The 12,374-nt window shown below is 33.8% G+C and overlaps 1 protein-coding gene across 1 annotated transcript in view; it reads left to right on the forward strand.

The window, feature by feature from the left end:
- Positions 1-12,374, forward strand: part of LOC120233298 (ATP-binding cassette sub-family A member 3-like) — a 127,702-nt gene that overhangs the window by 27,773 nt on the left and 87,555 nt on the right. The window contains exons 9-11 of the mRNA XM_039234460.1: positions 9,034-9,207; positions 9,898-10,076; positions 11,052-11,186. Of these exons, the coding sequence (XP_039090391.1) occupies positions 9,034-9,207; positions 9,898-10,076; positions 11,052-11,186 (488 nt within the window). The remainder of the gene's footprint in view (positions 1-9,033; positions 9,208-9,897; positions 10,077-11,051; positions 11,187-12,374) is intronic.

Genomic DNA, 12,374 nt, shown 5'->3' on the forward strand with positions numbered 1-12,374 from the left:
TATGGTATTTGTCCTTCTCTGCCTGACTTACTTCGCTCAGCATAACACCCTCAAGGTCCATCCATGTTGCTACACATGGCCAGATTTCATTGTTTCTCGTTGCCATGTAGTATTCCATGGTATAGATAAACCACATCTTCTTGACCCATTCATCTGTTGATGGACACTTAGGCTCTTTCCATGTTTTAGCTATTGTGGAGAGTGCTGATACTGTTCATTAGTTTTAATAGATTTTTTTTTTGTAGATTCTTTAGGACTTTTAGCATATAAGATAATGTCATCTGCAAATAGAAAAAATAAAAATAAGCTTACTTCTTCCCCTCCAATTTGGATGTTTTTTATTTTTTAATTTTTTGCCTAATTGCTCTGGCTAGGGCTTCTAGTGTTATGTGAATAGAAATGGTGAGAACACTCATATGTGGAATTTAAGAAACAAAACAGATGAACATATAGGAAGGCAGGGGAGAGAATAAAGTGGAAAAAAACCACAAGAGACTCTTTATGATAGAGAACAAACTGAAGGTTGATAGGAGAGATGTGGTGGGCAATGCGCTAGATGGGTGATGGGTATTAAGGAGGACATTTGTTCTAATGAGCACTGGGTGTTGTATGTAAGTTATGAATCACTGAATTCTACTTCTGAAACCAATATTATTCTGTATATTAACTAATTAAAATGTAAATTGAAAAAACAAAAACAAAGACATGGCGAAAACAGAAACTCTTATCTTCTTCCTAATGAAAAGTTTCATTCTTTAATATTAAGTATCATCTTAGTTGAGGATTTTTCATAATCTCCTTTATCATGTTGAAGAAGTTTCCTTCTATTCCTAATTTTTTGAGTTTTATATTTTTGTTTTATCATGATACGATGTTGAGTTTTGTCAAATGTGTTATCTGCACAAATCAAGACAATCATGTGGGGTTTTTTTCCTTTTTTTCTGTTAATGTGGTATATTCTGTGGACTGATTTTTCTCTATTGAACTATCTTTGCATACCTGGGGCAAATCCCACTTAGTCATGGTGTAGAACCCTTTTAATTTTCTGCTGTACATTTGGCAAAGTACAACATCCATTCATAATAAAACCCTCAACAAAGTAGGTCTGGAGAAGAACATACCTCAACATAATAAAGGCCTTATATGAAAAACACACAGCAAACATCATACTCAATGGGGAAAAATTGAAAGATTTACCTTTAAGATCAGGAAGAAGACAAGGCTGTCCAGTCTCACCACTTTTATTCAACATTGTACTGGAAATCCTAGCCATAGTAATCAGATAATGAGAAGAAATAGAAGGCAACCATATTGGTAAGGAAGAAAGAAAACTGCCACTCTTCACAGATGACATGTTACTATATTTAGAAAACCATAAGGACTCCACCAGACTGCTATAACTGATAAATGAACTCAGTAAAGTCTCAGGATATAAAATTAGTGTACAGAAATCTATTGCATTTCTTTTTTTTTAATGTTTTTTTTTTTTTCTGAAAGAGAGAGAGTGTGTGAGCAGGGAAGGGTCAGAGAGAGAGGGAGACACAGAATCTGAAGCACTTTTCAGGCTCTGAGCTAGCTGTCAGCACAGAGCCCAATGCGGGGCTCAAACCCACAGACCGCAAGATCATGACCTGAGATGAAGTCAGATGCTTAACCAACTGAGCCCCCCAGGCCCCCCAGAAATCTATTGCATTTCTATACACTAATAATAAAGCAGCAGAAAAGAAATTAAGAAAATAACCGCATTTGCAATTGCACCAAAAATAAAATACCTAGGAATGAACTTAACCACAGACATGATGGACCTGTATTCTGAAAACTATAAAACATTGATGAAAAAAATTAGACATGACACAAATAAATGGAAAAGCATTCCATGCTCAAGGATTAGAAGAGCAAATATTGGTAAAATGTTTATACTACCCAAGGCAATCTACAGATTTAATGCAATCCCTGTCAATATACCAACAGCATTTTTCACAAAGCTAGAACAAACAATCCTAAAATTTGTATGGAAACATAAAAGACTGAATATACAAAGCAGTTTTGTAAAAGAAAAGCAAAACTGGAGGTATCACAGTTCCAGACTTCAAGTATATTACAAAACTGTAATAAAACAGTATGGTATTAGCACAAAAATAGACACATAGATCAATGGAGCCGAATAGAAAACCCAGAAATAAACCCACCATTATATGGTAAATTAATCTTTGACAAAGGAGGAAAAAATATCCAGTGGGAAAAAGACAGTCTCTTCCAACAAATGGTGCTGGGAAAACTGGACAGCTACATGCAAAAGAATGAAACTGTACCACTTACTTATACTACACAAAAATAAACTCAAAATATTTTGATTAAAGGCAAATGTGAGACCTGGAGCCATAAGAATCCTAGAGGAGAGCATGAGCAATAATTTCTTTGACACTGACCATAGCAACATTTTTCTAGATATATCTCCTGAGGCAAGGGAAATAAAAGCAAAGATATTTAACTACTGAGACTACATCAAACAAAATAAAAAGCTGTACACTGAAGGAAACAACCAACAAAACTAAAAGGACCTTTAGAATGGGAGAAGATATTTATATATGACATATCTGTTAAAGGGTTAGTATCTCAAATATATAAAGAACTTATAAAACTCAGCACTCAAAAAAGCTAATAATTCAATTAAAAATGGGAAGAAGACATGAATAGACATTTTTCCAAAGAGGACATTCAGATGACCAACAGACACGTGAAAATATGCTCATCATCATTGATCATCAAGGAAATACAAATCAAAACTACAGTGAGATGTCATCTCATACCTCAGAATGTCCCTGGTGGTCTAGTGGTTAGGATTTGGTGCTCTCTCATACCTCAGAATGGCTTTAACCAAAAACAGGAAAAATAACAAGTGTTGATAAGGATGTGAAGAAAAAAGAATCCTCATGTACTGTTGGTAAGAATGAAAATTGGTGGAGTCACTGTGGGAAATGGTATGTAGGTTCCCCAAAAAATTAAAAATAGAACTCCTATTATGATAAAGTCATTGCACTACTGAGTTTTTACCCAAAAAGTACAAAAACATGAATTTGCAGGTATACATGTACCCCTGTGTCCATTGTAGCATTATTTACAATAGCCAAATTATGGAATCAGTTCAAATGTCCTTCAGTAGATGAACAGATAAATATGTGGCATATGTATACAATGGAATATTATTCCGCCATAAAAAAGAATTTGGCCATTTGCAACAACATGGATGGAGCTAGAGAGTATTTTGCTAAGCAAAATAAATAAGAGAAAGAAAAATACCATATGATTTCACTCATGTGTGGAATTTAAGAAACAAAACAAAGTACTAAAAACAAAGGGAGGGAGGGAGAGAGAGACAGATTGAAACCATGAAACAGACTCTTAACTATAGAGAACTAACTATAGACTTACCAGAGGAGATGGTGCACTGAGTAATGTATAAAACTGTTAAATCAATGTATTGTAAACCTGAAATTAATGTCACCCTGTATGTTAACTATACTGGAATTAAAATACAAACCTTAAAAAATGTTGCTGTATTCAGTTTACTAGATTTTGTTGATGACTTTTGTATGTGTTATTCACATCTTATTGTCTTGTGATGTCTTTCTCTGACTTTGTTACTTGGGTTATTTTGCCTTACAGAATGAGTTATGAAGCATTCCTTTCTCTATGTATTTTAGGAAGTTTGAGCAGGATTTGTGTTAATTATTCTCTAAGTTTTCATATAATTCACCAGTGAAGCGAAGCCATATAGTACTTCATTGTTTTTTATAATATGTTTTTGATAGTAATTTAATATCTTTGCTTGTTATAGGTCTGTTCAGATTTTCTGTATCTTCTTGAGTCAGTATTGGCTAGATCTGCATTTCAAAGATTTTGTCCATTGCATCAAGGCTGTGTAATTTGTTGGTGTGCAGTTATTATTAATATTTCTTATCATTTGTATTACTTTCAAGCTGGTATGAAAGTATACATCTTGCTGATTTTAGTAATTCTCTTTTTACTTAGAAGGTCTATGTAAAAATTTATTTTGTTGACCTTTTCAAAGAAAAAAACCTTGTAGTTTTCCTGATTGTCTCATTGTTTTCTTTTTCTCTATTTCATTTATCTCTATTTTAATCATTATTATTTCTTTTTTTCTGCTAGCTTTAGGTTTAGCTTGTTCTTTCTCCTTTTCCTTAAGGTGGAAAGTTATTATTAAGATATTTCTTCTTTTTAATGAAGGTATTTACAGCTATAAATTTTCCACAACAGTGCTATCATTGGATCTCCTAAGTTTGGGTATGTTGTATTTTTGTTTCATTTATCTTTAAATATTTTCTAATTTTCCTTGACTTTCTTCTTTGACACATTGTTTAAGAGATTTTTTCTTTAATTTTTACATATTTTTTATTTAATTTGTACACATTTGTGATTTTCCACCTGATTTCTTGCTTCATTTTATTGTAGTCATAAAATAGAATTTGTATGATTTAAACCTTTTTTAAAGATTTGTTTTGTGGTCTAACATACAGTCTTTCCTAGAGAATGTTCCATTTGCACTTAAGAAGAATATATATTCTGAGGTGCTGAGGTGACTCAGTCTCTTAAGCATCTGACTCTTGATTTTGGCTCAGGTCATGATCTCATAGTTCATGAGATCAAGCCCCATGTCAGGCTCTGCACTGACAGCATGGAGCCTGCTTGGGATTCTTTCCCACCCCCCCCCCCCCGCTCTGTCTCTCAAAATAAATAAACATTCTTTAAAAATGAATAATATATATCTGCTCTTTTTGGATGGAATATTATGTATGTCTTTGGTAAAGTTAGTTTACTGTGTTGTTCAAGTCCTCTATTGTTATCATCTGTCTAATTCTCTCCATCATTGAAAGCTGGGTATTGAAGTTTTTAAGTATTATTATAGAACTTTCTGTTTCTCCCTTCAGTTGTCGATTTTTGTTTCATATGTTTTGAGATGAATATGTTTTTATTTATTACATCTTTTTGATTGATACTTCCATAAGTATATGATATCCCTGTTGTGTCTTGTAACAATTTTTTATTTAAAGCCTATTTTGTCCTATATTAGTAGAGTTACGCTAGCTCTCTTTTGGTTACTATTTGCACAAGGTATCTTATTCCATTCCTTCCCTTTAACAAAATTGTGTCTTTGGATCATTTAAAAAATGTTTAATGTTTTATTTGAGAGAGAGAAACAGAGACAGAGACAGAGCATGATCAGGGTAGGGGCAGAGAGACAAGGAGACACAGAATCTGAAGCAGGCTCTAGGCTCTGAGTTGTCAGCACAGAGCCCAAGGTGGGGCTCAAGCTCAGCAACTGTGAAATCATGACCTGAGTCAGAAGTTGGATGCTTAACCAGCTAAGCCACCTAGGCACCCCTAGATCATTTTTTAAAAATCTCTTCTATTACCTTCACTTTTTAATTGGAGTTTAATCCATTTATATTTAAAGTAATTACTGATAATGGAGGACTTACATCTGCCATTTTGGTATTTGTATTCTATATATCATACCTTTTTTCTTCCTTTTATCCTCCCTTTTGATTCTTTTCTCATTTTTTTGGTGTGTATTTTCCAGTTATTTTCTTAAGGGATAATTTGGAGAGTACAATCAATACTTTAAACAATTTAATTGTAATTAATACTAATTTAGCTTTAATAATATTAAAAGCTCTGCTCTTGTCAATCTCCATCTGCCTTTTATGTTGGTATTTTCACAAACTACATCTTTATATTTGCATGCCTATTAACATATGTTTATAGTTATTTACATGAATTTATCATTTAAGTCATATAGAAAAAAAGAGGTATTATAAATCAGAAAATAACATAATTCTGATTTTCATATTTATCTCTGCAGTTACTTTCACTGGAGTTTTCTATTTCTTTATATGGCTTTGAGTTATATGGTTATGATCCAGTGTCTTTTCATTCTCCTGGATCAGCCTTGTAGGACACATGTACTAGCAACAAACTCCATCATTTTTTGTTGATTTGGAAGCTTCTTTTTTTTCCTTTTTTTAAAAATGTTCATTCTTTTTTTTTTTTTTTTTTTTTTTTGAGAGAGACAGAGCATGAGTGGGGGACGGGCAGAAAGAGAGAGAGACACAGAAACCAAAGCAGGCTCCATGGTCTGAGGTATCAGCACAGAACCCAGAACCTGACACAGGGCTCAAATTCACAAACTGTGAAATCATAACCTGAGCTGAAGTCGGAGGCTTAACTGACTGAGCCACTCAGGCGCCCTTATTTGCAAATTTCTTAATTTCTACTTCATTCTTGAATGATAGTTGTGGTGCATACAGAATTCTTTCTTAACAGTTTTATTTATTTTTACTTTTAATACTTTAAAAATGTCACCATACCCTTCTGGCCTGCAGGTTTCTGGAAAATTGGCTTTTAATCTTGTACATTATGGAATGGTTCTCCTTGCTGCTTTCAAGATTCTCTTTTTGTCTTTGACTTTCCTCATTTTTGTTTTAATGTGTCTTAGTGCTGATTCCTTTGGTTTTATTCCACTTGGAGTTTGTGTAGCTTTTTGTATCTGTACAATTGAAATTGGGGTCCCCAACAACTTTTAAGAGTATAAGGTGACACTGGAAGCTTTTATAGTATATAGATATATTATTTATCAGGTTAAAAGGATTCCGTTCATTTACTGTTTAAGAATTTTATCTGAGCTAAGGATGTTGAGTTTTATTTAGTATTTTTATTTGTATTTATTTAGATGGTAAAAATACATTTCTTCTTAATGTGCATTATATAAGCTGATTTTTAAATGCTATACCAGTCTCATATTCTTGGAATAAACTTAAATTTGTCAAGATATGTTTTCCTTTGTATACAGGCTGGATTCATTTTGCTAATATTTGGCTTAACATTTTTACCTGTGTGTTCAAGAGTGAAATTGCTCTATAATGTCCTTTTTTTGTAAAGCCTTTGATTTGGTATCAATTTATGGTACTTTTATAAAAGTTCTTAGGAAGGATATCCTCTTTTTCTGTATCTCTGTCTCTCTGGAAATTTCAGTGCAGTGTCCTAATCATTTATTTTTTAATATCTGCTAGAAGTTGCTGAAAAAGCACTGAGAAGGGTTTTAATTATTGATTCAATTTCTTTAATGATTGTAGGACATTCAGGTTTTCTAGTTCTTTTAATTTTAGTAAGTTTTCTTTATATTTTTAGTTTTGAAATTTATTGGCATAATATCATTAATTTAATATGAGTTTCTTCTGTTTTTAATGTCTGTAAGTATGTCATGATATATCCTTTTTTACTCTTTGTACTGGTAATTTGTGCCTTCTCTCTTTTTTTCTTGATCAAATTCATAACAGGTGTGTTAGCATTATTAGTCTCTAAGGAGATTTAGCTTTTGGCTTTGTTGGTCCTCTTACCTATAAGTTTGTTCTAATTTCTGCTTTTATCTTTATTCTTTCGTTCCATAAACTTTGTGTTTATTGCCATTTTTAAGCTTTTGGTAGTGAATATTTGTCTTATTTATTTCAATAAATAAATTTGAGGTAGTCATTTCCCCCTTAGTACTGGTTTGTATGACACAAATTTTGATAAGTAAGCTTTTTTTGGTTGTTACTTTATTTTTTAAAAATTTTTAAGTTTATTTTTTGAGACAGAAAGAGAGAAAGAGAGAGAGAATATGAATGAGTTGGGGAGGGGCAGAGAGAGAGGGAGACACAGAATTCAAAGCAGGCTCCAGGCTCTGAGCTGTCAGCACAGAGCCTGATGTGAGGCTTGAATTCATGAACTGTCAGATAATGATCTGAGCTGAAGTCGGAGACAACCAACTGAGCCACCCAGGCGCCCCTGAGTTGTTACTTTAAGATGTTTTATAGTTTTCCTTATAATTTCATTCTTTAATCGAAGATTATTCAAAGATGTATGCCTTAATTTCTTAACACAATTGGATTTTTTAGATCTCTTCTGGTTATTGATTGCCAATTTAATTTAATTCCTTTAAAATTTGTTAGGATTTACTTTATAACCTAGTTAATGTCTAGTTTTTAAAATTAATATTCCACATATGTTTGAAAAAATATATATGATGATGTTGTTTGGGGTAGTTGACATGTATTTTCATTTAGGCCAACTTTGTTAATCCAGAGAAAGATGGTTAACATTTCTACTATGATTGTAGATTTGCATATTTATTCTAGAACTTATGTTATTTTTTGCCTTATGTATTTTGATGCTTTCTTATCAGGTGCATCTGATATATTGCCTTTGCTATCCCTTATTTGTTCCCTCTCATTCTCTTTATTATTTTAATTTTAGAAAATAACAGACATTGACCAGTAAATAAAACATAATTGTTCTAGTTGGTGAATATGGTATGTGGAGTGAAGTAAAGAAAAGCAAGAATCACTTCTAATAGTGGGATAATGTTATACTTCATAATATCCAATTTTTACTTGGATGCTAAATTTTAACTCCCAGTGATGTTAATTGGTTTCTTAACAGAGATTTTCTATTTGCCTTTTATCAGAGTCACATTTTTGGAACTCTTTATATTCGAAACCATATCTGGCTTTTTAAGACCAACTTTGTATTTCTCTTTATCCAAGTGTCCTTCTTTCCTCCCAGTATCATGACATAGACTGCATCTCATAGTGTCTGGAAATACAATCTAGATATTTTCTGATTACGTCAATAACGATGTTTACATTTGTAATTTTTTATGCTGAGTAATAACAAATATGTAAAATTTCCATTAAGAGCTATAATATTTATAGTTTCCACGTACAGGATGACAAATTCCAGAAAAATCAGTTGCCAAAATGTTTAATTTCAGCCTTTTATTCTTTCAAAAAATATTTTAAGCACTTATGAAGTACCAAGTATTGTATAATATGCTGAAGAAGCAATGGTGAGCAAAATAAATCTTTATTCTCAGTGTGCTTATTTTATTACATATGTCTAGTAACACAAAATATTTGTAGTTTAGGTTTTTGCATATTGCTTAAATTGACCTTATAATTTCCTTTTTATTTCTAGCACATTTTGCTGTTTCTGTTGGAGGTTTCATTTATTTTGCGACCTACTTTCCAGTTGTCACTGTCTCTGTAAACTTTGCACAAATGACATTCACCCAGAAGCTGGCTTCCTGTCTCAGCTCAAATATTGCAATGGTGCTGGGAACTAAATTCCTAGTCAAGGCAGAAATGGAGAGTGAGTATTTACCTTGTAAAGTTGGCCATCCTCTCATAAGATAGTCAGTTTTAAAGTTGATTAATATTGTTAAACTGTCCTTCAAAAAATTATATAAATTCGTACCACCACCTGTAATACATGAGTGTCTCCACATTCTCTGCATAAATTTACTCAAATCTGCTACTCCATTTGGAGTTCCTGGCTGCTCTTTGATGCTAGGAGAGGAAGCGGCACAGGTCTGCTTTTAGTAACTTTCGGTCTCCCTTTTTTCATCAGTGCAATATCCGTGCAAAAATTCTTCTAGTCTTCTCTTCTGTAGGTAGCATTTATTTCTGGTTTTCAGTGATTATGTTTTGCCAAAATTATATTTTCCAGTGAACATTTAGCATGAGGAGGGTTAGAAAGGAGTCAGTGTCTTAACCCATAGGCTTGCTAATTTTTTTTAAAGCTTATATTCCTGACTTTTAGTATATGTATTTTGTTTTGGTTTCACTCATAACTGATTGTTTCTGGCACACTAAGAAGCATCTTAAATGATTACTTGCTGAGATGTCCTAAATTCTAATGGTTTACGAAAGTAACTGACTATAGTAGGAATCTCTGGAAAATATTAATACTGTTTTTCTTCACTCTTTAATTATGATGCAGATGGATAACTGTTTTAGTGTCAGTTGGCACCTAAATTAAATGTCAACTGTTATCTCTTAGAAATTGGAATTAAATGGAGTAACATCTTCTCATCATCCAAAATGGAGAACTTTGGCTTTGCCCACATACTGGGAATGTTTTTATTTGATGCTTTCTTATATGGCCTTGTGGCCTGGTATATAGAAGCTGTGTTTCCAGGGGAGTATGGTGTGCCCAAGCCCTGGAACTTTTTCTTGCTGGTAAGTTCTAATGCTTCTGTTACTGAGAAAGGCCACAGTCCTTACAAACATGTATTGTAATTTCTGTAAAAGCCACCGTGAGTTAATTTTGCACTGTCAATACTTGAACCAATAGATCAGGTAAAAGAATCATTCTACGTACTTTGGCCATTCACTGGCATTTTCCTAATACACTTAAAAATTTTTTTAATGTTTTTTTATTTCTGAGAGAGAGAGAGAGAGACAGTATGAGCAGGGGAGGGTCAGAGAGAGAGGGAGACACAGAATCTGAAGCAGGCTCCAGGCTCTGAGCTAGCTGTCAGCACAGAGCCCGACGTGGGACTCGAACCCATGAACCATGAGATCATGACCTGAGCCGTAGTCGGACGCTTAACCAACTGAGCTACCCAAGCGCCCCCCCAATACACTTTAAAGCACCCAGTATATGTAAATATAAATAATCTGTAGATCATGGCCTATTACCCCAAGCTTTACAAATTGTGAGTAGTCCATCACATTTAACAGGCAAGTGTTTCATAAAGGATTGAACTTGGACATAAAGAAAGTAAGATAGGATGGGTCTTCTGGTGGTATAAAAAAAAAAAAATTAGTTAAGTCCCCTATCTGGGGACTGCTTTTTATCCTTGGTTAGCACAGATCTCCATAGCATGATGGCTCATTCTTTTTCCTTATTCCTGTCCTTAACTGCTAAGAGAAGATAATGACAAGGAATGATACAATCGTTTTTGCCACGACCTCATTTTGGAACAATTTTCTTTTGTCCCTCTCAGACACTTATAATTTTAATAGATTAGTCTGTTTTTATGCCTCAGGGATTCAAATTATAGCCACTGAGCTCCAGAACTTCATCACAAAAAAATTTCAGCAATCCATCTAACAAACAGCCTAGAGTATTTTATAATGCATCATTTTTCAATACCATTGCAGTGCTTTTACTTTTATTCCCCCTCTTTTTTTTTTTTTTTTTTTTTTTAGCGCTCTCACTGGTTTGGGGAAACATCTAAGAGAAAAAAGGAAAAAAGGCAATTTTATGAGACAAATCAAAGCAAGTATTTTGAAGCAGAACCTACTAATTTGGTGGCAGGTATCCAAATCAAACATTTGTGCAAGGTATTGTTTCACAAATTTTTTCTTCTTGATAGGACTGAAATTTAGCTTACAGTTCACTGTAAATGATTATTACTAGAAACAAAAGAAAAAAAGGTCACATGCTGATAAAAAGGTCTTTGAGAAAGATCAAAATTAAATTTTTTCAGTATATAATAAAAAGTAAAATGTTTTTCTCCTTCCTCCAGAATGGAGTCAGGTTTTCTATAAACTATATGGTGTCTTCCACAAATGCTCTCATTTTAAAAAGTAGAGTCTATTGGAGATGAATGATTTGAGTGTGTAAACATTTATTTCTGTTCACAAATACTTTTCATTTGTCTATTATGCAATCTCTCCTCTGTCTAGGAGTTCGTCAAGGGAGGACATTTGAATCTCTTAATTTATCTGCACTAACTGTAGGCATGTAGTCTTCAGGTAACCTATATATTGGCTAGCATTCCATTGCCTCTCAAAGTCCTACCCAAGCTTGGTTTGAACTCCTTACCTCACAGCCTATGGAGACCCAATGCCCTCCATGCTAATTCAGCTAAATTTGGAGATGGGTATACTCTTGTGGTATTCTCTACCTCCAGTATGCTATATGCTGCCACTGTTTTGGTTATATCAACCCAGATGCAAAACTCATTCTTTTTCCTGATTTTCTCAGGAAATCTAGTCATATCAAACATTTTTGTGAATATTAGTATCCTGTAATATAGATTAGGGCTGGCAGGAATTAGCCTAAGGAACACATGGTCTGTGACCATTTCCCCAACTATAGTTACCTTGGCCCCCCTTATTTGTCTTTTCATAATTTTCCTACCAGATTGGCCCTGAGAGCCACTCTGATGTGACTCTCTAGGACTCTTACAACCAAGTTTCATGAAAATGCCCAGAAGAACCAAGGGCCTTCTATGTACCACTTCATTCATTATTCATTCAATTATTCATTCTTGACACTGGGGATATAAGCAGTGAAAAAGCCAGAGTCACCTCACTAATTCCCCCCTTCTTCTCCCCCATGGTCCTCCGTTAAGTTCCTCCTAATCCTCCTATACGTGCAAATATATGATATCTGTCCTTCTCTGCCTGACTTATTTCGCTCAGCATAACACCCTCGAGTTCCATCCATGTTGCTACACATGGCCAGATTTCATTGTTTCTCATTGCCATGTAGTATTCCATGGTATAGATAAACCACATCTTCTT

This window comes from Hyaena hyaena, unplaced genomic scaffold (genome assembly GCF_003009895.1).
Source record: "Hyaena hyaena isolate Hyena2069 unplaced genomic scaffold, ASM300989v1 scaffold_88, whole genome shotgun sequence".
Lineage (NCBI taxonomy): Eukaryota > Metazoa > Chordata > Mammalia > Carnivora > Hyaenidae > Hyaena > Hyaena hyaena.